The 26,301-nt window shown below is 39.1% G+C and overlaps 2 protein-coding genes across 2 annotated transcripts in view; one reads left to right on the forward strand and one right to left on the reverse strand.

The window, feature by feature from the left end:
• Positions 1-2,401: 2,401 nt before the first annotated feature.
• SDS (serine dehydratase) lies at positions 2,402-9,668 on the reverse strand. Its single transcript, XM_063454700.1, has 8 exons — positions 9,562-9,668; positions 8,048-8,206; positions 7,416-7,455; positions 6,880-7,019; positions 6,661-6,752; positions 5,322-5,549; positions 3,535-3,659; positions 2,402-2,906 (listed from the first exon to the last, which is right to left on the reverse strand). The coding sequence occupies exons 2-8, from the start codon at positions 8,198-8,200 to the stop codon at positions 2,698-2,700; spliced, it is 987 nt and encodes a 328-aa protein (XP_063310770.1). The 5' UTR covers positions 8,201-8,206; positions 9,562-9,668; the 3' UTR covers positions 2,402-2,697.
• A 253-nt stretch (positions 9,669-9,921) lies between these two features.
• Positions 9,922-26,301, forward strand: part of LOC134611120 (serine dehydratase-like) — a 114,948-nt gene continuing 98,568 nt past the window's right edge. The window contains exon 1 of the mRNA XM_063454701.1: positions 9,922-10,116. The gene's annotated coding sequence lies outside the window, so the exon portion shown is untranslated. The remainder of the gene's footprint in view (positions 10,117-26,301) is intronic.

Genomic DNA, 26,301 nt, shown 5'->3' on the forward strand with positions numbered 1-26,301 from the left:
CAGATAGGCTTACCTCAATTCAAGCGACATACCTTATATTTATGAAGAACACAACATGCATGATAAAAATGTTTTTAATATAAACTGTTCTTACATCACTTGTATAAACAAACATCTTACATATTCCATATGTCAATGTTCGTATTTGGTATTGGTAACCTTTCTGATAATAACCAGTGGTATTCATTGTAAATTGAACAGTGGTATTTCCTATGCAAAACTGAGGTAATATAATGGTATTATTAAAAGGTCATGTTTTAATTGTGCTATTGAATAAAACCCATTTATAAATAAATATACAAATTGTAACATCATCCTTATCAAATAATTCCCAGCCAGAGACTGATTTTGGAACATTTTTCACTACATTAACTTGAGGTTGTAGCCATGTGACACATGATTATGGAACTGATAGGTTAGACAGCCACTTACACAGGGGCGTATTAGCCGCGAGGCAAACAAGGCATTTGCCTTGGGCGGCATTTTCCAGGGGGCGGCAAAAAAAGCCGCCCCCCAAATGCCCAAGGCAAATGTCTTGTTAGCCTTGCGGCTAACAGACATGCTGGGCTGCTTCTGGGCGGTCGGGCGGCGCTGCTGGGCGGGCGGGCGGGCGGCGAGGGAGCACTCCCCCTGAGCTGTCTGCTCAGCTCCCTCGCGCGCCGTACAGTGAGGCTGGGAGCCGGAATATGATGTCATATTCCGGCTCCGCCTCCCAGCCTCACTGTGCGGCGCGCGAGGGAGCTGAGCAGACAGCTCAGGGGGAGTGCTCCCTCGCCGCCCGCCCAGCAGCGCCGCCCGACCGCCCAGCAGCCACTGGACCACCAGGGTGAAAGATGCCCCCCCCCCCCAGCATTCTCAAAGGTAAGGAGGCTGGGGGGGTTAAAGTAAAAAAAAAAAAAAAGAAAAGTGTTAATGTGAGTGAGTGTGTGTGTGTCTGTTAGTGAGTGTGTGTGTGTGTGTGTCTGTTAGTGAGTGTGTGTGTGTCTGTTAGTGAGTGTGTGTGTGTCTGTTAGTGAGTGTGAGTGTGTGTGTGTCAGTGAGTGTGTGTCTGTTAGTGAGTGTGTGTCTGTTAGTGAGTGTGTGTCTTAGTGAGTGTGTGTCTTAGTGTGTGTGTCTTAGTGAGTGTGTGTGTCTTAGTGTGTGTGTGTGTCTTAGTGAGTGTGTGTGTCTTAGTGAGTGTGTGTGTCTAAGTGAGTGTGTGTGTCTTAGTGAGTGTGTGTCTTAGTGAGTGTGTGTGTCTTAGTGAGTGTGTGTGTGTGTGTGTGTGTCTGTTAGTGTGTGTGTGTGTGTCTGTTAGTGTCTGTTAGTGTGGGTGTCTGTTAGTGTGGGTGTCTGTGAGTGTGTTTGCCTGTGAGTGTGTTTGCCTGTCAGTGTGTGTGTGTGTGTGTGTGTGTCTGCTAGTTTGTGTCTGTTAGTGTGTGTTTCTGTTAGTGTGTGTTTCTGTTAGTGTGTGTTTCTGTTAGCGTGTGTTTCTGTTAGCGAGTGTGTGTTTCTGTTAGCGAGTGTGTGTTTCTGTTAGTTAGTGTATGCGTATGTGTCAGTGAATGTGTGTGTGTGTGTGTATTTAGAATGCGGGGCGGGGTAAAGGTTGGGTGGGGGTGGCGCGCGCGCGGGGGGGGGGGGGGGGGGGCGCCTGAGTTTTGTGCTGCCTAGGGCAGCACAAAACCAGGATACACCACTGCACTTACAAAAACATTGTGTAAAACGAAGTTCAAGTGGATAGTGTTTATATGCCACTACATATGTTATTCTTAATCATCTCCTGTTTCCGTAGAGCTTCCTACTTCTTTGTAAATGTCCTACTTATTAAAAATTACTACTTTATAATATAAATGCCACTCAAACGTTGGTCAGTATTGTTCCTTAAACATTATGTAAATATCCCAATGTATTCCCTCCGTTACAGACACGTGTGCATTCGGTAGATTTCATAATTCATTGGAAAGCAAAATAAAGTCTAAGCCCCACCTGCTCCGAGGCCTGATAAACACATTTCTGCTTCATGACATTCCATCATCCCTTAGACATGCTGCCCACCACACACTGCACAGGAGTCAGAAGTTACAAATGTACAGTGCTACACTGCAGCAACCTGGCAGCTGGAGAGCTGCAACATTTTATATTATGTGGATGTCTGTTCTTTACATTACTCTCATACACAATAAGAATGCTTACAAAGTCTCAAAAGTCTAAAAAAAAAAAAAAACACGCAGGGAATATGGTGCTTGCCTATAGGAACTGAAGCTTGTAAAACCAGGGGAGCCTCAACTCCCCTGGAAGTCATGGTCCATGATTAAATTGAAACAAAATTACCTTTTCCTCCTCTGTTACAATATTGTGGTAAGACATAGCATTGTCTGTACTAAATAGTTTTTCACTATTAACTTAAAAAAACAAAAACAAAAAAAAACTACAATATTCTGGTAAACAAAAAAAAAATTCCAAGACCGCCACTTTCCATATTAAAATGTCATCCAGGAAGGGCTGCAGGTCTTGATGCAAGCAAATATCAGACCAGGATGTGCTTATGAGAATAACTTGTCTGACAGTAAACTGGTGTCCACAAGCCAGTCCAGTGCAGATGGACCGAGTAGCCAAAGAATGCTAAAATGTAGCAGTCCTGGGTCCTGAGGACAGTTTTGAAAAACATTGCTCTGTTTGTGTTCTAGGGAGTCCAAGTTGTTGGGTATGTTGCTGTTAGGCAGCTTTGATAGAGGGCATGCCTAGCTGTTCTTTTAATAGATAGAGCTGTGCCAGAGTAATGTTGTTCCCACCGCACACAATGATAACCAGAGAGGAGAGGTCGTTTCTCAGCTTGCCTTCTTTCTGTAGCTTCCCAACCACATTACTGTAAACGGCAGCCAGAGCAGCACCACAGGCAGGTTCCACAAGCATTTTCTCATCATCTAGAGAGAAAGAGGAATATGATCTATGATTTAAAGTGTCACTTCAGGCAAAAAAAATAAATAATGCACAGTCAGCCCTCCAGGTTTTGTACATTTGAGTTTGTGCTCTTATGTTTGTGTGCCATGTAGTTTTATGAAATATTACTTTATTTGAAAACTTTTTTTTACTACTTGCCACATTGTACGGTGTGTTCTTTCCACCAGTTTTTTTTAATTTTTTTATTTTTTGGTTGGTTTTTATCAACAATAATGTAAAATTGTTTGTTGTGTTAACATGTTTTACAGTGTGCTTTGGAAAATAATTGGAGCAATAACTAGCTTCCTATTAGGATGCGAACAGACAGTTAGAGCCTAAACTCCTTCCCAGAATAAAAAAAAATATAAAATAAAAAATCTGAACAGTAAAATAAACAGGGCATAGATATACAGTTGTAGTTACCCCTTAAACTGTATCTGTCATGGTAGATACTATTTTAATTTTAATCTATACATTGTGCTAGCACAATTTATATCTAATCATCCTAATTACGGAAAAGGATTTACTGGCTGAATTAAATGGATATTATATTAATAGCCATATCTAATGTGAATGTGTGGGTAGAATATGCAATATTCTACAAATACTCACCAACAAATTTCTCAATAGCCAACACGGCTTCCTGGTCTGTAATAACCTCAGAAAAGACTGGATGCTCCTGAGCTATTTTCAGGGTCTGGGCTCCCACGGTTTTGGCTCCCAAGGTTTTAGCCACACTAAAAATTACCAAATAATTACTCAAACAATCATCCAAAAAAAAAAAATATTGCCCCCTTCCAGTTTTGTTTTTTTAACATTTTATACCAGATATGGCAAAATCAGAGGCACTATCTTTACCCAAAATACTTAAAACCCGTTGTGTCACTAGGAATGTGTGGGGAGTGTGAACAGAGTTAATTAGCCCACATTTCCCTGCTCAGTCTGCTGTTCAGCTTCAGGTTTTCAGCTGGAACCTCCCAAGATTTACAGAGTAGACTGGGCAGGGAGAGAAGCATAGATCTGTAGGTGCAAGGGGTTTCTGCGAGTTTAGGGCAAGCCATTACACAAAGTCAGCACTAGCCACAGAGTGCACATATCAGAAGCTCTTTCTACTGTACCACAAGGGATAGGTCTCCCCTCCATTGCTAAAAGCAGCACTGTCATGCCGAACTTACCTTTCTTTAATCGATTCCTCTTCTCTCCCTCTCTCAGGATCTGTTGTTAATTTCTTCCTGTCTGCTCTAGTTTTCTTTAAAATAAAATAGGGACTACTTTGTCTAATGGAGGTTTCCTACACCTGACAATCTCTGACCAGCGGAGTAGCAAAATATGCTTCATTTCCGGTGGTCAGATATATTTTCCCACAATTCTTACCTTTCCTCTGTGTTCCCGCGATGCTTCCTTTCACTTTTCCCGAACGTCCTGTCATTTAGACAGAACGCCGGCGAAACTACCGAATTGCATCAGTAACAGTATCTCCATTCTGGTTAGGATGCAATTCGGGACTTTGTTCGGATCAGAATTTCATTTGAATGAATGAAACTTCGATCCTATTCGTGCCGCGGCTGCATCTTGCAGCTGCTTAGTAGATAGCTCCCTAATTCCCACGGTATTAGAGAGCTATCTACCAAAAGGCTGAAAGACCTAAATTGGTCTTTCAGCCAAATTTACTAATACCAAGTAAAGATTACTCAGTATTAGTACATTCTGCCTCGGGGCATGTCCAAGTTAAACACATGGGCATGCGAGTGGGAGTTCTTTGGAATTTTCTCACGCTGTGTAAAATGACACAGAACACTGATCGGTTGGCTTGACGAATGAATAGATGAAATTCCCGTTCGCATGCCCAAGTCTTTAACTGGGCATGCGCGGGAATTTCACAGCGCTATCTGATGTGGGCAGATGACGTTTCCCACAGGGCCTTCATCTACCCACACAAAGATGGCGGCGCCCAGGACCTAGGTCGGGGCAGAAACAAAGTTTAAAAACTAGATAATATGGGGTGCTTAGGGGCATTTAGAGGTGTCTAGGGGGTCAATTAGATGTAGTGGAGTCGGGAAGGGGGTAAAAAATAAATAAAAATAAATAAAAGGATTCGGCCATGACAGTGCCGCTTTAAGGTAACAAGGTGGAGGGGGAATAAACTTTAATTTGCTAGCAACATTAGTAATACGTATGAATGCTATGACATAGGAAGACTTCCAAGGTTAAAGGTGTAATAACACAGAACTTAGCACGAGTGAATATATGACGCAAACATTCGCCTTGCTTGGGTGGTGGTGTTCAATCAATAAAAACTTTTAGATATTTTTTACTATATATATTGTTCAATGACATACTGGGCAAAACCTGCATCACTGTTCTTCTGACAATTCACAACATTAACTTGCATTACTTACCTTGTAATCTCTGGTAAAGTCACTAATTTTCCAGCTTCCACAGCAGCATTGAGACTATGTGCACCTTTAGTTTCCATGGCAATTACAGGAACATCATTCCATCCTACTTCCCTGAGTCCCTGTACCACTCCGCAAAGCATCCCACCTCCTCCAACTGACAGAGCGATAGCTCCGGGTTTAGATGGAAGAGTGGCCTTCATTTCCTTGACAAGTGAGGTGTGACCTTCCCTGAAAACAGAAAAATTGTAACAGGCTTTATTTGGTATTCTTATACACTATATAATATTATACATAAAAAGTACCAGCAGTCAATAACATACATGTATGTCAAAATGGTGTCCCAGAGAGGGTTTACAAAAATATTTAGGATTTGTTGAATTGACAATCATATTCCAATATTCAGTTCAAAATTTTAGTTCGGGGATTTTTGTAGTTCTTCTATTTTGGCTAAAATTTTGCAATGCTGTTGTGAAACTGTGTCAACTAATACAATCCTTAATTATGTGCTAAAACCCTTTTTTCCATGATTTCACAAACCAGTTATCAGTGTTACACAATTTGTTAATGTGTTAGAAGCTAGTTTACAGGGAACAAACTTTTGTGCTACAATTTGAACACTATCATAACAAGAACAGTATATCTTGTTTACATAGACGGATTTATAAACATATTTATTATGGTTTAACCCCTAAAGGACCAAACTTCTGGAATAAAAGAGAATCATGACATGTCACACACGTCATATGTCCTTAAGGGGTTAAAGACAATACTGTGAGAGTTATTGTTGTGGAGCTCTGTTATACACTCAGACACACCAACAATCTGAAGCTCCTAGAAAACTGGGATATTAGAATAGAAAAGAGGGACAGAGGGATTTTGGCCCAAAATAGGGACTGTCCATCCTACATAGGGACACTTGGGAGGGATTTGTATACACAACATTATAAGGTTTCGGCACTGAAAGTAAGAATGTACAACTTTTCTACAAATCATGATGTAACTGTTAGTTGACTACATGTCTCTAGGTTCATATGGCCCATGAAATTACATAGTGCTCTAAATTAAAGCCCACTTTGTATTGTGTAGTTTCTTTTACAAGTAGTACTGCATTGAAGCTGCTGGAGCTCGTATAAGATAACTAATAACCAATATATCTCACCTTAGCAGAGGTTACCATTTACACAGCTCCCTTTTCTAGCCGCATTGCTCTGATAATATGAACCGAATGAGCAAGTCATGCCGTTTCCAATATTATAGCAAACATTTTGTGTGGAACATTATATTTTCTCCCCAGCAAGAACCTTTAACCTTGCTCTAATCATACTATGAGTGGTCTTACCATATCAAAGGGTCATCAAATGGAGGAATATAGACCCAACCTGGGTTATTCTTCACAAGCTCCTTGGCATGCTCAATGGTTTCATCCAGGATCTACAAGAATGGTGCAGATATAGCAGGTTAAATTATTTATACTAATGGCCAGATGTTCAATCAGAGTGGTCTATTACTTCTGTTAAGTACGTCTGCTATAAATTACTGGAAGTAAATCCATACATACCTCTCCCACTACGCATACCGTGGCACCTTCATCCTTGACTCTCTGTATGGTAAAGGCTGGGGTGGTGACTGGCACGAGAATAGTGGCAGGTATAGACAGCATACGGGCACTGTAAGCTGCTGCCAGACCAGCATTTCCACCTAAAAATGATGGAATATATTATATTAATTACTCAATAAAATGAATGTTAGAAGAAAAAAAATTTAAATAAATCTAAGCCTTGATCCCATGGAAGTAAGAAATTGAGAAGACAAGCTTCCACCGTGGGATACGTTTTACTATGTGTGTAACATTTTATGCAAAAGTTCTTGACAAAAAGACCATTCAAATGCTGAGGATAGCACTTCAGAACATTGCCATGCTGGGTATGCCCTAGCTGGCAGAATATTGTAATAAGAAATACACCCAGCATATTGTTTATGCCTAAAGATCCCACCTTGAGCTTTTACAACTAAAATAGCAGGTAAGGGCACAGAAATGGTAATTTTAGTCCCTATAGCAGCACAGGGAAAACATGGACAGATGGGGAAACTCACCTGAGGAACAGACAAAATGCTTACATCCTCGCTCTGCCCACTGCAAGAGAAGACATTCAATTAGTTATGTATGTATCTAGAGACTGATGGCAGAGAAAGAAAGTCCAGGAAGAATATTCGCTAAACAATGAATTTTAGCAAATGAAATCCAACAAATGGCAAAATAACAACTAACTCAGCCAAGCTTTGACTTAAGCTGTATGGTTTGTCCAAATCACCCATTTTAGCCATTCAAACTAGTAATAACCTTGATCTGCTCTGCATGCAATGGGTATAACAGAATCTCCAACCTCAGAACAGCTAGCTATAGAATTAAGATGGCTTCAAATTTCTACTCACCATTAGCAAGTAATAATTCCCCACTGGTAAATGTGACATGGACCCTAAAGGCTTGGAGTGGTAAATAGCTTTGAAGGCCTGGCTAATAGCGTAGGACTTTGAATTTTAAGCATTGTGAATAACATGTTTTGCCCTTGAAAAGTGCATTATAATGAAGGAAGCCAGTGGCAAGCCCTCTTTTGTCTGCGACAGGTCTGTCACTAGAGATACACAATTTGATTGTGATAAAGAGTTCACACCTAAAGTCTCTAAGACACGTAAAGGGAATATTATATATGAACAAGTACACTCACTGTCTTGCACAAATGTCCGATACCACGGATTTTGAAGGAGCCTGTTGGCTGTGCATTGTCAAGCTTAAGATAAACTTTGGTACCGGCCAGCTTGGTTAAAGGAATGCTGTCCCTCAGAGGGGTGTCCAGGTGCAGGCATTGTCTCTCAGGCATCTTAACCTGTCAGAATGTCACACAGATTTTAGGATCTTTTAAAAATTATTTTTTTTGTTGCTCAACATTTTTATACAGCAGGAAACTTTAATCATATTGGGGACCAGCATTTAAAGTAGATTATGTAAATATATTGGTATGTGGAGCAAATAACTCCATAACATTCTCTATTTGATGCAACCATTCTAAAATCTTAATTGAAATATACTTTTACTACCCAAAGCCGCCATTAGAGGGCAGAAAGCATGTTCCAACTCAGTGCTTCATGTTCTAATTTCTTATCCAAACCATGGGCCAACCTCGGCAGATCATGGATGGATGTTTTATTTCTGCTAATTGCTCTTCTGTCACGGTTTGTGAAAAGGTTTATGAATTTGATCTCTTTGGAATTTGAATATACACATTACATATAAAAATATCATAATATAAATCAGTGAAAACATCAATGTGAAATATTTTGACATTAATTCCCCTACTTTAACCCTTTGTGTCACTATACCCCACTCCCTCTAGCATGTAAGCTCATTGAGCAGGGCCCTCAACCCCTTCTGTTCCTGTACGTCCAGTTGTCTGATCTCAATTATGTGTCTGTTAGTCCACCCATTGTACAGCGCTACGGAATTTGTTGGCGCTATATAAATAATAAAATAATAATAATAATAAATACAGCAAAATAACTACAGCTATTTTTTGTTTGCTTGTTTTTTTGCCAACATCACAATATGGATCCTAAAGTCTATTGATGCCAACATAGATTGTGCTGCCTATTTAAATTCAGGCAATATTACAGTTTGATGTTTTCAAAGAGTAGCGAGTTCCAGTTTACAATTAGGACCCTTAAATGCTTACTCTAAGCACCATGACTACTTAAGCAATTTGAAAAAGTAATGGTTTCTTGAGTCTGTATGTGTAGCATTTAATTTTAAAATGTTGCAAATACGAAGTTTAACCCTTCTGTTTTTTTAATATAACATTTTATAAAAAGTCAAACTTTCATGAGTTTCCCTTTATTCTCGAAAGCTCGTCTTTGAAATATTATGGCAGCCCAATAAAAAGGCATCTTTGCATGCTACAATAATCTGGTTACTGACATGAAAGATAGACAGAAAGAAAGAAAGAAGGAATCAATGAATGAATTTAAAAGACAAGCTTTCAAGAGTTGTCCTCTAGTCTGGAAAGCTTATCTTCCAAATATGATGGTAGTCAAATTAAAAAAAAAAAAAGGTATCTTTGCATGCTGCAATAATCTAATTGACATGATAGGTAGATAGAAACATACATTTATCAATTAATCTGTCTACATCCATTTATAATATATATATATATATAATCTCACATGCAATATGAGATAATTGACTTACCTTAAGCAGAATTTTGGGAGGTAGTGGTACTTGAAGTGTAAGATCTGCTTTGCTCTCTCTTCAGGATGCTTTTGCACTGGTGAATCAACAACTTTTATAGGTTAATGATATAGCGCAGCAGCCAATCGAACTGCAGCTTTAGACACACCCCCAGCACACCCCTTCCACCCCCCCAGCTTTACTCCATGCTGTCTCAGAGAATTGCAGCTAAAGGAGATGTCACTCAGACAATACCAAAAGGGTACCGTCAGGGGGGTAGGGTTGGGAGGAGGTACACTCATTTAAAGGGAATGGAGACTATTTTTGGGACACATTTGCCAAAAGAAGAGTATGGACCCACCCCTCTTTCATGTGTTGTGAGGACCCAGTCAAAAGACCTGTTCCAGCTGGTCTTACTGGTTACAAGATAAAAGCAATCTGGTAAACATGAGGGAGGGGGAGAGGGAGCCTCTTATTTTAAGTGAGGACAAGATCAAAAGGAGGAATCCCTGGGAAGGGAGGAGGACTGTAAACTGTGTCAAGAGGTGAAGGTATACTGTACAAGTAAACACTCAGGTATGTTCCAGTTACTAGAGAAAACCAGATAAACACATAGGAATGTTACTGACACAATTACAGGATGTTCTAACTACACATGATTATGTCCCTGCATATAGATAGCCAGTTCTATATGTTTGTTTGCAGAATACAGTACACAGAATTCTACACAGTTACATAAACAGGTAATACTAGCACCTGTCCCATGAAGGTGCACTGGGGGCTTTCCACTAAACTGTGAATTGTTTCATTTTCCAACCCTGCTAGTTTCAGCCATACAGGATTATTCTCTAAAGTGAGAAATTGACCAGAATTCAAAGTGAATTTCAAATTTAAGGTCAAAATAGCTGAACTGGAACATTTCTCCCAGTCAGCTATGCTTCCAGTTCAGCTACTTTGGCCTTCAATTTAAAATGGACTTTGAATAACCCTGCAAATGTTTCAATCTGTTCTCTTACAAGAACTCCCAATGAATTTCTTTATTCCTTAGTACAGGGCTTACTATTTCATATTTTCTTCTACTACCCAGACCATAAAAGTTATTTGCCACTGCAAGCCTAGGAGAGTCCCGACCCTCTCTCCAGGGGTGAATTTATATTTGCCAAGGCTAAATATACACTTGCCAGTGGCAAATGGAGAGTGGAAATTTTGAGCCCTGCTTTTATAGTCTGCTGGGATACATTTAGTGGCACTAAACTATAAAATGTTAGGAAAAGCAAATTTAAGATTCAAATTTCTATAATTTATATATTTTATGGCTGATGTTTTGTAGCCTGAAATCTGATATTCCCTGGTCAATTCCCAGCAATTCACAGCTTACTGAATAGCCTTTTTGGTGTTCATTACTAAATTTATAGGTATAATTTAGGCCACAGTATCCAATTGATTTTAAATTTAAGTCAGATATGCCAGCTCTGCCATCATGGCCTTAAATTTACAATTTCCAGGAGAATTCCCAACATTTTAGGATTGAGTACCAATAAATTGGGTGATAGTAACAAGCCCTGGATGTTGGGCTATAAGGTAACATCCCCAGGACGTACTTGGAAACCAGAGTAATCTGAATGTATCTTTCCTGGTTAAATACTTTGTTATTATTATTATTGACTAAAAACCAAATGAAACGTAGACATGTGGAGGAAAAATAGACAATGTGTTTATTAGCCTCCTGACCTCATATACACAATTGCCAGGGTATACAGCCATACCACACAATCGTGTGAACACAATTTTACCCATTGCAAATTAAATTCTATTATGACAGGCCTGTGGGGAGATTCACAGATATCCCTGCACAGCCCTGTGCTGCGCTCTATGCAGGCTACACCTTCCGCTAGTAGCAGATCCCTGCAGATGCTCTCTTCCAGTCAGTACGGGGCATTCAGAGGATACTGCACCCAGCTTGAGCTGCAGATCCTACTAGTAGCCCACCGGGCTAGCAGGGAAACTGCTGGACTACCAGGGAATAGGAATTAGAGCCCAACCCCCCCTCCTTACTGAAGAAAATGCAAGCAGGAGGGGGTTTACGTTCAATTATTATATAAATATTTGTATATATAATATACAAATGTGTATATATATATTTAAATTCAAAGTATACATTCATATAATATTTTTACTTTTTTTCCATACACAATTTTATTGATTACAATTTGAGTGGCCTGTCTGTCAAAGTTTAGAGAATTAAATTTGTCCTATAGTCCTATATTTAAAAATTACAGGGTCAAATATAAGACTTGCCCATTTTAGCTTTTTCACATTGAAATTTGCAACATTGGTTAAGTTGCCTTTGAGATTGTATTGTAGGAATCAGAATTACCCCAATGATGGCATACCATTTGCAAAAGTAGACAACCCAAGGTATTGCAAATGGGGTATGTCCAGTCTTTTTTAGTAGCCACTTAGTCACAAATACTGTCCAAAATTGGCGTTCAAATTCGTTTTTTGCATTTATCACACACCAATATGAATGCTAATTTTGGCCAGTGTTTTTTTCAGAACCTGTATGAATTGTAGTAGGGTTGCTACTTACTATATATTATGCAATATATTCAGTTCCTCAATATTTAAGCAAGGTATTTACTGATGAATAAAATGAACTAATACATAAAAATTCAGCAATTTACATTTACATTTTTATGTATTTTTAATACAAAGATACATAAAGCCATACATACATTTGCATGTGTTAGCCATGTCTCCCATAGTCTTATACTTTATTTTCATTTAATGATATGGTTTAGAACCTGATACACTGTGAACTGGTGTGGAAGCAATCAACATTAGATCCATTTAACTCCTATTGTTTGACATAGTTTGTAATTGTACAGGTGTTCTTTCCATCCATTTTTCATTACACTTAGGCACTGCCTACCTATGTTTCTGTCTCGTTCACTCTTACCCAACTTTAAGGGCTATTTTCCTGCTGGTTTACATTTCCTCTAACATTAACATCCCCCAGTTTGACATAGTGCGAATTTTGTCACATTTTTAAAAATGCTTGAAATAGGTTGCCCTGCAGTATGTATATTGCATATTCAGCCAGATTCTAATGACCTAATTACATTGTCTTAATTACAATCTTCTTCTGAATTCTATATACTACAAGGAAACCTTTTTCACATGATGCTCTTCAATATGTTTATATGATATATGTCCCTGAAAATACGGTGGATCTGATATCCCTATGTATACACATACTAACTGCTGTTTCTTATTCACATAGCAATTGAAAAAAGAAATGTATATGCATATAGCAATACCTATGCATATAGCAGTACTTGCCTTCACTTTTGTCCAGTTATCTACTTTGCAAAGAAAGCAATTTCTCTGCTGTGAAATGATGTGCCTCTGCATTTTTGCAGAGGGATTGTAAATTATTACTCACTAACCTACTTAAATACTGCACAATAACCTCTAAATGTCAATAAAGGGAGGGTATCAGAATTAATTTAACAATAAATACATACATTCTTTGCAGGGTTCAATATACGCTTTGTTCAATTGTATTTTATATATGTGAGCATCATATCTATCTATCTATCTATCATATATATATACATACATACATACACACACACACACACACGGTAGCAGTTTTTTAACATTTTGGTAGCAGTTTTATAAATGCGAATGCACTTTTCATGCATTTTCATAAATATGACAACATTATATGTGTTTCTGAATACATAGTGGATATGATAACCCGTATATATTTAAATATATTATTGTGTTATTTTCATTCTTGCTGTTTGTGACAAAACTGTATTTCTGCTTCTCTGACAACATTTTACAATATATTTTTTAGAATGTATTGCAAAATAAGGGATACTATATAATCTCCCTGTGTTAAATTATAATAACTTGGTGTTGATGCAGCTAACATTTAGGAGATTACACCTAATTTCAGGTATTGAGATCGATACTATTGACTCAGTTTGAGTAGTAATGCTATGTGTCAATTTATACCTGGCCTGATGCAACTATGTGTAAGTTGTTTAAGCTACAAACTACTGCAGGGTAACCTGTCAGCAATGTATACCACTGAAAGCTACAGTGATCCTTTAACAGTTTATTTCACGGAATGCTGCAGTGATCAGTTAGCAGTATAATCCAGTGTACCGTGTTTCCCCCAAAACTAAGACTGGGTGTTATATCAATTTTTACCCAGAAAAACACACTAGGGCTTATTTTCCGGGGATGTCTTATTTCAGGGAAAAACGCTATGCGCATGCGCTAGAAGCAGGTCTGTATTCGGGGGAATTCCCCCGAACAAAGACCAGTTCAATAGTGCATAGAATCCCGCAAATCTATGTTTGGGGAAACCCCAAACATAGATTAGCTTACTCGCGAATGGAATCCCGCAAAGCTACACTCGAACATAGACTAGCGAACTAGCGATTGGCGATTTGGTCTTATTTTTGGGGGATGTCTTATTTTCAGGGAAACAGGGTATGTAGCAGTGTCCCAATCATCAGTTTGTCCACAGGTGTAGGGATACTCTGGATTGTAACTGCTATCACTCTCAGCCAGGCATTGCATTTAAATAAACAGTTTATGATTTAATGATTTTTTAATGGCTGACATTTATGTTTCTCTAGGAAGATGAAAGCTGAACTGCAATATCTTATATGTCCTTGTTACACCTGGGTATGTGGGATATGTACACAACTCCCACAAACCGCTGTGAAAGCACCACAATTGGTTGAAAAAATTTCCTTCAACTTTCTGGTTTGGTCAATGTTCTTTGCATTATCAGATGCAAAAATACGTTAGTTTTGTTTGTGCATTATTTATATAATGAGCATTAAAGGGACACTACAGGCACCCACACCACTTCTGCCCATTGGAGTAATCTGGGTGCCTTGCCTCTATCCCCTTAGCCCTGTTAGTCAAAACATTGCAGTTTTGGAGAAACCGCAGTGTTTTGATTACAGGGCTAATCCCACCTCTAGTTGCTGTCTTTCAGACAGCCGCTAGATGGTGTTTCCAGATTCTCACCGGACCAAAAGGGGTTTAAATGACGTTCGACATCCTCACACTCGCCTCTCAGGGATGCGCACATCACACCACACGCATGAGCGGTGTCATTTTACCGCTGCACATAGAGATTCAATAAATCTCTACATGAAGCATGTGATAGGTGGGGTGCTGCCCTTGATGCGCATGCGCTCTAAGTTCTCAATGCTTCCAAATGAGAATAAGCTCATTGGAAGAGCGAAGCAAGGAAGGTCAGCTGACCGGATGATGCGGTAGGGGGAGTAGACGACGGAGACTGGATGTGTGACGAGGTGCTAGAAATAAGGTAAGAAAAGGGATATTTGGGTAAGTTTTTATAGGTTAAAAGGGGGTTACAAGGGTCCAAGGGAAGGGGAGAATTGAGTTTAGGATAACAAATAGCTTTCATTTCGGCCAGTAGAGTTTCCCTTTAAGAAGTTTTAATAAAGCTGTAAAAATATGTTAACAAAAATGGACCCTAGGTAATTTTGTGTGGAGATGAAAGTGGACAGGTCTTCTTGTCATGATGGTCTGTGGCCTGAAGAGCTTGCTTGGTGAAACGTACATTGGGGCTAGCTTAGGAGGTTATCTCTTCAGCACCATATATTACTTATATGTATGTGAAGGATAGCATAAAATCTAGCCTAATAAAAGTTAGTGAGGTGAACATAGAGTCCGTTTGGGTTACGTTAGAATTTGGTAATCACACAGTAACATTTATTGTGAGTGGGAATGGCTTTATTACAAGGAATTAAACCCCTTATACCAGGGGTGCCCAAAAGGTAGATCCCATGATGTTGTAGAAACACATGTCAAAAGGTAGATCCCCAGATGTTGTTGAACCACATTAGATTGACAAAGCATCATGGAAGTTGTAGTTTATAAACATATAGGCAGGGGTCAAGTCCTGGGGAATAAAGTGTGGGAACTCACCCAAGATCCACCCCCCCTCAAAAAAATAATATACACTCATATGTACATATAAACGTGTGCACACACACACACTCAGATACACACAGACACACATACACTCACAGACACACACACACATACAGACACACACATATACACTCACAGACACTCACATACATACATACACACACATATACACTCACAGACACTCACATACACATTCTCAGACACACTCACAGACACACACACATACACTCACTCACACACTCAGACACACACATACTCAGACACACACACACACAAATTATTATTATTTTTTTAAATTTAAAAATGTCCACCTTGCCCTGTATATAGGACTCGAGCCCTGCATCTAGGGATCTACCTTTTGGGCACCCCTGTCTTATATAATGACTTTCTCTCCTATAAACTATTGTGATAAGGAGACTAGTTTGGCATTATATACCTTATATACCTTATTTATTTTGCATACCCTCTTTACCCTCACCCTTTTTTGTTGATTTCCTTGGTAGCACGTGTTTATATGTGTATATACACATACACATATACATATATATATATTAATTTTAACCTTTTTTTTTTAATCAAGTGTGGACTACATAGATAACGTGATTAAAGCCTGAGAGTGCTCCACCTTTCATTACTTTCTAACCACGCACTTACACTGCTACTCTGTTACCCCATTTTCGACAGGATAATAGTTTTACTGTTGCCCTGTATATAGGACACATTGTGTTACTTATCTTTGCATTTAGGGATTATTTAATTTGTATGGAATTAGCCCTTTTTCTCTTTCCTTCTTGTTAATAAGCATTAAAGTTAAGCCCTTTGACAGCCCTGGCCCATCCACCTGGTAAGTTGTAACCTTAGTTCCTTTGAATCCCACTGTCCTGTTTTTTTCTGTAGTAAAATGTTAATGAATCTCTTGGACTTTGGTTAGCACAGCGAGAAATTTCTGCATGTTTCAGAAGCAATAACCTAGCAAAACAAACAAAAAAAGCCTTTCTAGACCAGAATATTCTAGAATACCAGGGGTTGGATGTGTGCCAAATATCCTGTGACTATGTACGTTTGGCATTGATCATAGATTAGGTCACACTCAGGAGCTGTTGCTTAAGTGATGGGAAAGAATTCACATAAAAGAAGGTTAAAAAAAAATATGCCAAAATAACAAAGATGCTTTGTGTAGCGGGATAATAAAAGGGCAAGTAAACTTTATAAAACAGATTTCAAAACTACTTTTTATATGAAAAGATTTACACATGATTAATCTAATTACTGGAACTTGATTAAAAATACAAAAATATAGATCATTTAAAGATATTAGAAACGTTTTTTCTTTAAAATTGGAAAGTACTAGATCCATATTAAAAAAAATAAAAATAAAGCGCAGGATTTTCAGCGTATTGAACCACTGATAACAGATTTAAATATGGACACGTAAAGACTGGAATTGCTGTTTTCACCATTCAGTTCATTTAAAGAGTGCATTATTTGGTAATGAGCAGGATATATGTCTGCATAGCTTAGAAACATGAGACTGTAAACCTTTCACCCACACACATTATTATTTAACTAGTCTCGCCTAATCCATTCGGTATCTTTAAAGATCTTAAAATAAATTACTGCTTTTAATGGATAAGACATAATAGTTTTCTGCTTATTCAGTTTAAAAAAAAATAAAAAAAATTCAGTTAAAATTAGTAGGCATAAAATTAAAGTGCAATACTTTGGATCCTATAAATTTGACACAAGTACACCATGATATTCCAATTTCCACAATGTTGTGCAACAGGTTAATGATAAGTAATAACTATAAAACAAGTTCAACAGCAACAAGAACCGCTGATCGCTCGGATGAAACAAGCTTACATTGTAAAGGGAGAGGGGTATAATTATATAGAAGGAAAGGTACAATTTAACTAAAGATTTTACATAGTTATGTGATATAAGGGAGCAGGACAGTTAGAAGGCAAATGGAATCCAGCTCTGATCTAGATAATGCATGAAAGAAATTGAGACACGTATAACCAAAGAGGAAAATATAAATCCCTCACTCCTGTGTTACATTGGGTTACTGTACCTACCTCACAATGATGTATATAAAACATAATTTAATATTATATATTTAAACATCAATGTACTGAAAACATACAGGAAATTTGACAGCATTTGATTTAAACTGTCAACATCTTGCAGGTTTAACACAAATGAGTTAACGTAAAGCGGCTCTGTCACGCCGAACTTGCCTTTCTCCTATTTTTCCCTCTTCTCTTCCTCTCTCAGAATCTGTTCTTGTTTTCTTCCTTTCTGATCTAGTTTTTTTGAAAACATAAGAAAAGGTAGGGACTACTTTGCCTTATGTATTTTTCCTAGGCTTGACTTCCTCTGACACAAGGAGGAGCTTAAGTCAGCTCCATTTCCAGTATCAGAGACAGTTTGCCTGCAATACTCACCCACCTCTGTGTTCTCACATAAACTCCATTCGCCATTCCCGAACATCCTGTCTTGTAGAGAGGGCGCCGGCAAAATGATAAAATTTCATCTGAAATTAATGTCGACATTTTTGGTTCGAAATTCATTTGAAGAATGACATTTCGGTCCTAGATGTGGAATTGCAATTTGATCTTTATTCCTTGTGATTTCTATTCGTTCATTCATTCGATATTCTCACTAAAGAATGAATAGTAGAAATTCCTGTCCGAATGTCCAAGTGTTAATTGGGCATGCGTGGTAATTTCACACTGCCAGTTAGTGTGGGCAGATAAAGGCTCACATAATCTGGGAACACTAAGATGGCGGTGCCTTGGATATAGATCAAGAGAAGAAATAAAGAGGTAAAAAAAGGTAAAATGGGGAACCTAAGGACATTTAGGGTAACTAGGGGGGCAATAAAATGCAGCGGAGTCGGGAGGGGGTTTAAGTGACTGATCATGCTTCTGGTATATTGAATGATAAACAATATTTTAATATCTTTAATGCTGGTGACTTCTGTTTTACTCCACATTATCTTCTTTCTTGCTTTATTGGTCAGGAGGAAGAGAGAACTGTGTGTTGATCTAACAGAAAATAGGAGAACTGTGATTGAGTGCCCTAAGTCTGTCCTCTATCATGCATGTGTTACTAGATATAAATATAGCTAGAGCTTCAGTAGCATGATAAGGATATTGTCCTCCTTGAAGCATAATCTAAGCACCATCACCTCTACAGTGTGCTTGAAATATTTGACTTCTTACCATGGATCCACTGGGAGACATGCCCCTCCTCTCTGTAGCCTCCTGGGGAGTTAATCTTATTTCTAAAATAGTTTGACTATGTCTATTAAGGAATGCCAGGGCACTACTGGTAACTATTACAGGGTTGCCTAAATTGTTCCTTTTAGTGCAATAATGTGAGATAGGCATGTGCATGGGAAACATTTTCGGTTCGGTTCGCTTTGGCACTTCGCCACTTCGCCACTTCGCCACTTCGGAACTTCTCTTGCAGCCGCTTGGTAGATAACTCCCTAATTCCCACGGTATTAGGGAGTTATCTACCAAAAGACTGAACGACCTAAATTGGTCTTTCAGCCAAATTTACTAATACTAAGTAAAAATTACTTAGTATTAGTAAATTATGCCCCTACTCGCTATACCGCGAGTAGGGGCATGTCTAGTAAACATTGAGCAGCCTGTGTGTAAGGACTCAACAGTCTGTGTATGTGTGTGTATGGCCTCAGCAGTCTGTGTGTGTGTGTGTGTGTGTGTGTGTGTATGTATGGACTCAGCAGTCTGTGTGTGTATGGACTCAGCAGTCTGTGTGTGTATGGACTCAGCAGTCTGTGTGTGTGTGTGTGTGTGTGTGTGGACTCAGCAGTCTCTCTGTGTGTAAGGACTCAGCAGTCTGTGTATGTGTGTATGGACTGTATCAAGAGAAATGTGTTTGTTTTTTAATAATAATGCTTGGTGGAAAATAATGAATTCTCCACCAGGGATTATTAAAAACAAAAAACAAAAAAAAAACACATTGTGTCGGGGGCGGGGCTTAACATGCGGCAGGGGCGGGGTCAAACTGCGGTGAGGGCGAAATTAAATGTGCCCCCCTACTTTTGTCCCTGGCCAACCATGTGCCCCCCCTAAAAATGAATCCTAGAGAGACGCCACTGGCTGTGACAGGTAAATGTAGAGACTTACCTGTCAGTCTCTTCATTTACCTGTCAGAGAACTCTTATTGGATGGCTTAAACCCACCAATCAGAGTGCTCTGAGCCTAATTGCAGGGCGGGGGAAGGCTTTCTAAGCCTTCCCCCGCCCTGCAGAGCTCAGTCTGCGCGGAGCCCTCGCCGGGTGAAGATGGATTTTTTTTTTATTTTTTTTTATTGCATCGGTTATTATGGATTTTTATTTGGCCTTTTTTGGGGCTGAAAAAAGAAGATTTTAGAAGAAAGAAAACATCAAATGGTAAGTTTATTTTAATTTTTTTACAGGTACTTAGTTAAATGGTCCCCCCTCATTATTTTTAGGGTGAGGGGGGTAGGTAGGGGTTCATTTTTTGGGGGAGGGGGGTGACTAGGGGTTTGGGGATCCCTAGTCATCTGGGGGAGGGGGGGTTATTTTTTTTATTTAGGGCCCCCACCCGACCGCTGGGTGGGGGCCAGGGGGGAGGACATTAGGTCCCCCCCAATTGGTAATTAGGGCCCCCACCCAGCGCTCAGGGGTGGGGGCCAAGGGGGAGGACATTAGGTCCCCCCTTATTAGTATTTAGGGCCCCCACCCACCGCTCAGGGGTGGGGGCCAGCGGGGAGGACATTAGGTCCTCCCCCCTCATTCTAATTTAGGGGCCCCCACCCACTGCTCAGGGGTGGGGGGCAGAGGGGAGGACATTAGGTCCCCCCCTAATTAGTATTTAGGGCCCCCACCCACCGCTCAGGGGTGGGGGCCAGGGGTAGGACATTAGGTCCTCCCCCCTCATTCTAATTTAGGGCCCCCACCCACAGCTCAGAGGTGGGGGCCACGGGGGAGGACATTAGGTCGGAAGTACCTGAATGTCCGAATTGCCCGAAATTCATCCGAATACATATTAGGCCCGAAACGAATTGCACATGTCTAATGTGAGATATCACATTCACAGAAGTTTGTCCTTTTGATACAATTCATACTGCAGCATAGGGACAAATTTTGGTCATTATGTAGTAAACAAAAAAACAACAATAATACATCCTAGAAACGTGTATAAGGAAAAAAGGTGGTTTATTTACAGTTTTGGTACTTTTGAAATTCGTTTTGTTGAAATTCACTTATCAATTCAGAATGAATTGAAATTCTTCTAAAAATGTTCAGAAAACTCAAATTCAAATATTTGTTATTCTTTCTGGGCGATGCAAAAGGATACAAAATGAGGGCACTGTTTAGTAGATAGCTCATCTAATTTGGCACCCTTATGGGGGATTGACCTACTTGGGATTCTAAATTAAAGCCCTGTTTAATAGGTAGCTCCCCATATTTGGTATTTTTGATGCGCTTTTTTAGTAAATAGCTCCCCTGATTTGGTACCTTTATGTGTGATTACCCTCCCTAGGAAACAAAATCCTCTCATTCCTTAGTAGATAGTTCACATAATGGAGGTATCTACTAAGCAGCACCCTAATTTGGTATCCTAAATAGGGCAATCACACATAAGGGTACCAATTAGGGAACTATCTACTAAACCGTTTTCTTAAATATGTTTTATCAGTTGCTTAGTAGACAAATCCCTGATTTACTTATGGCAATCCCACAAAATGTAATTTGTCATTTGCCCGAATCTGAATGCACGTCTAATATCCATAGGTTGGCTTTTGGACTTACTTTTTCTGTTACATTAATTTATCATTTGGGGGCCTTTGCTTAAATAAGATGTTTTTTTCAGAAGGTCTTATGCTTCTTGTTCCAGTTAATAGTTCCTCCTTAAATTCTATAGTGGACTCTTCTTTTAAAGATGTTTCTATAATTAACAGTAAATAGAACCAAGAAAAACAAACTTAATGAAAAGAAGAATGGGGGAGATTAAGAAATCCTTACAGATTGTAATAGTTCCAAATTCAGATGTCACATGGATGGAACGTTTCTGCAGAAATAGCTTAATTTTGTTATTTTAAAATGTTTTCACAGCGTGAGGACGTCCAGCAACGCTCTAGCACAGGTTTCCTGTGCTAGAAACCATGAAGTGCCCTCTAGTGGCTGTCTAGTATACAGCCACTAGAGGTGGAGTTAACCCTGCAAGGTAATTATTGCAGTTTATAAAAATCTGCAATAATTACACTTGCAGGGTTGAGAGTAGTGGGAGTTGGCACCCAGACCACTCCAATGGGCAGAAGTGGTCTGGGTGCCTGGAGTGTCCCTTTAACCCCTTAAGGACACATGACATGTGTGACATGTCTTGATTCCCTTTTATTCCAGAAGTTTGGTCCTTAAGGGGTTAATATCCCGTATTGTCTCTCCATTTTCATTGCATAGCTTTCTATGGCATGGTCAAAGTTAATTAACCATGAAAGGATATTGGTAAAACTGCAGAGGATCGGGGGAGATAGAGGGAAATTTATCAAAGCAAAAACAGGTTCTATTCTGGGGTAAAGCGCAAAAAAAGGGGCAATCACCATGAAAACCAGAAGAGTGTATCTCAATATTTAGCACATTGCACCCAGAATAGCACCTGTTTTGCCCTACTAAATCTCCCCAATGATTATTACTCTTATGCCATAAGGGTCTTTAAGTACTATTTTTAACATCACATAATAAAGAGGGGTTAAAGAGCATCATTTTTTCTATAATGAAGATTCTATAATGGAGAGAGATGCCCTAGGCTTAAAAAACGTGGCAAAATGTTTTCATGACGATGAAAGCACAGAAGAATTCTCTAAATAATTGGGTTCTGTTTTAAGTTTGCCTAGGTTGCAAAGAAACAAGGTCAAAGAAGCAGGGTATGAAGCATTTATTATCTGTCAACAAACAGGAACATCATATTCTTTTAAATAGCTTATTGCATGTTACACAAATAACATTATATATGCACTGAATTGCCCTGTAGTTTTAACAGTGTGGAAGGCAGTGCAAGAATGGAGGTTGACATTTACAGCATGCAAAATAGATATGATAATTATCGGCTCATTTTACATTTTAAAATGATAATGACCCTAAAACAATTGCAGGTTAAAGGCAGAGAACGGAATTTAAAGTGTTGCAGGTGAAAGACTTTACAAGAGAAATGGGTCAACAGGAAATTGTGTGAGTTTAAAGATTACAGAATAAACACCCACAATGGTTACATTTTATTTCTTAATTGGCTTCTTTCAATTAGTAATTTTTAAATCTGGATAAAATTTAATAGCAAATGCATTATCAATGTATAAACTGTCCTTGGGCAGCACAGAGCATGTGCATCACTTTTCAATGTTCTTGTTTGCTTATATATTGCCTATAATAATAAAACCCACTAATATATCTATGATGACGTTGTCACAATTTGGTCCCTAAAGACCCTCTGCCATTATGGAATGACCTACTTATTATTTAGCATGTGCAGATCTACACGGTTTTGATATATTTAAACACTCCTAGCAATTCTGCACACTGTAGTAGTTATCGTGCCAGAAGTTGCCTGGCACTCCCTAATGTACGTAGCTAAACCATTTAAGAATGGTATAGCTTCTTAACTGGGGTGCGTGGGCACCGCTCCGCACCACCACTACAGCCTCTCTGTCAGAGTCAGGTGAATCCAAGCTTGCATTTTTTATATATACATACTGGTTAATTATGTGGCATGTCATATTCTCACATGTAGATTTGCTGCTTGTTGAGGAGTCTGAAAGCACTATACCTAATTATGCGTATGATCTGACATTACTTTTATATTAAGGGCTGGTACAGGGACAGCACAGAAGTGCACCCAATTCCAGCCCTGTTACCCTAAGAATAATGACTTAAGTAAAAGTAATCGGCGTTAAGTGCCTATTATGCATAAGCAAAATATTCCTGAAAATAAAAATACAAAATAAACTTTAATTCCCTTAAATGGGTAAACACATCTAAGTGTACCAAAAGAGTGAAAAATAATAGTAATAAAAATATATAAAGATAAAATAGGACCAACTACTGAAGCTAATGGGTACAAAGTACTTGATAGTAGCCAACTTATGGAACTGCTCTAAATAGAAACTAGACACAGTATCCAAGGGGGAGATTGCAACAAATGTAAAAAAGATAACTATGTTGTTTATAATGAAAAGGGATATAAATAAATCCCAAGTAATAAATAGTTAGATATCCGTATTGTCTGTTAATAGATACATAGATAGACAGGAAGTCAGAGGGTGTTTGGGGAGTCCACAGCAGACCCCAGAGATAATAAACTGTGGTCGGGAACACTGACAGTGGATAGAGTTAAAGTTAAAGAAAAAATGTACTCCCCTATTTCAACAATCTCTGATCGTGTTCTGATGGTGAGCACTAAGACACACTATTGGTATGAAAGTACTTCTCTGGACAGAACAAAGAATAAGTATCTACAGGCAAAGGAAAAAAATCACATTTGTAAATAATATTACTTAGATAAAAAATACTAAGTAGATGTTTAGTAGATGTTCCCCTGATAGGTTCCTTATTGAAAGTAGTTGGATATGGATTTAAGATATTAACCAGCCCATGAGGGATATGTTTCATATATTACTAGAGATCCCTCAATAGATTCTTGCAGTGTAAGGTAGTGTGGTGTACCTCTAGACTGATTGTGGGATTGATCGTTTCAATGATATTCTACTGGATGGATATCGAAATGAGATGAAGCATATAGTATTAAGCATGGCTAGATTGCAGTAAATGCTAGGTCACTAAAGGTATCACTCTGCTTACAAATTCTAAATATTCTGTTTATCGGCTGCTAAGTCAGTAAGGTAGAGAGAAGGATTTTGAAAGTCACTAAAGTCTAGCTCTATATTTAAGAAACGACCCACAGTCTGACTAACGAATACTGAGCAAACCCATAATAGGGAACCCTTAGGTTGTCTAGAAGCTTACAGAGTGGTCCTAGTTAAAAATCCACTAAAGAGTGGAATCTATCTCAATGCATTTCGGTGCTAAGATGCGCCTTTATCAAGAGTTCTGTCAGTCTAACAGATCTTGATAAAGGCGCATCTTAGCGCCGAAACGCGTTGAGCTAGACTTTCTAGAATTTCGAACAGACCTGCACTTGCACATATATTGTAGGCCCATTTTACATCCAACCATTGTGAGTGGCCATTTGTCTCATATTTAAATATTGTAAACGAACAGCCCTGCACTATGTTGTGTCATTTCTTTCCTTAATAGGATTTACCCCATTCATATATACGGTATATTTCATTGTGAAGATTATTGTGAGGGGATCTTCGGGTTTATATCCAAAAGGGAAGTGTATTCTTAATTACTGCATTTTGTCTAAAATATTGCACTTGGAGCACTTTGTTTAGACGTGAAAGTCACTATTGTTTTATATTATATATCCATCTGGGTAGCCTTACTCACACCAAGTGCACCCGCCTTCTTGTGGGACACAAGGTATAATTTACCACATCCATTGATGGATGGGTGCTGAGCATATGCAGAATATGTTTTTGCTGCTGCAGAAACTTTACAGGACTACGACATTAAGCAGCAGAGTTTATCATAAATTAACTATCATTTTTGTACTGTTTATTTTTATTTGCAATTTGTGTTTATGATAATTCAGTATATTATTTGCACTTATTTATTTCATTTACCCTGTGTTTAAGAGTAGAAGTGAGGAAGTGGGTGATAACGAAATCTATTCCACCCAATCAAGCGGTGGCGGTATACAACATACGTCTCAACTGGGAGAGAAGAAATTTTGAGGTCATCTGCTAAGTACATGGGATGGAGTGGTTTTGCCTAATTCAGACCCAGAAGGATAAATAGGCAGTGTAGCGGAGAGCTGGTCTTTCACAGGTTAACTCCACTAAAGATCCAAGAGAGGCTCAGGAACAAGTTATAAAATACCATAGAATAATAATCACAGCAAGCAAGGTAATCCACGAATATCCCAATACGGATCCCAATGACTGAACGACACACAGCATCAGGAGCAGAACTAAACTTTTAATCACTCCACCTTCTTTTAAAGCATTCTCCCATGCAAGGGAGGGATTTACAATAATTATTACAGTAGCCAATCATACATGAGTTGCCGCCCATACATCCCCTCCCCTTAGCCTGACTCATAATCCTATTATGCAGGACACAAATTCCCTGGGTTTATGGATGTACCCCTAAACATAGGGGTACCCCTTTAAATATTACATCCCCTGGTAACCCTGATCTGGGTGAGTGTCATATCCAAAAATCACCCAGGTCGGACCAGGGGTTCGGGAGATTTGTGGAAGTAGTAAAAAGACCGACCGCGCTGGAGGTAACAGCGAAATTGGTTCCATGCATTTTGGCCTAGCGGTCGGTCACAGACAAAGGGAATAAACTGCACAAATGACTTAGGCTATGGAGACTGGAGAGGATTCAAATAAATCCCCTTGTACGTGTGTTTCTTTCTACCGAACGGGTAGCCGTTCGGTAGTTTCTACACAAATTTAAGGGCAGTGTGGAGGTCTCAGCGGTGTTTGCCTAGTCGAGTGTCCGATTTGGGTTCCAGACACTCGACGGCAAAACACCGCTGTTCGGGAGTTTAAAATGGCCGCCGCCACGTGTTCGTTTCCCGAATAGCGGCCACCCAGAGGACAAAACACACATTACACGAATCGCCAATTACCCGTTTGCAA

The sequence above is a fragment of the Pelobates fuscus genome, chromosome 5 (assembly GCF_036172605.1).
Source record: "Pelobates fuscus isolate aPelFus1 chromosome 5, aPelFus1.pri, whole genome shotgun sequence".
In the NCBI taxonomy this organism is placed as follows: domain Eukaryota; kingdom Metazoa; phylum Chordata; class Amphibia; order Anura; family Pelobatidae; genus Pelobates; species Pelobates fuscus.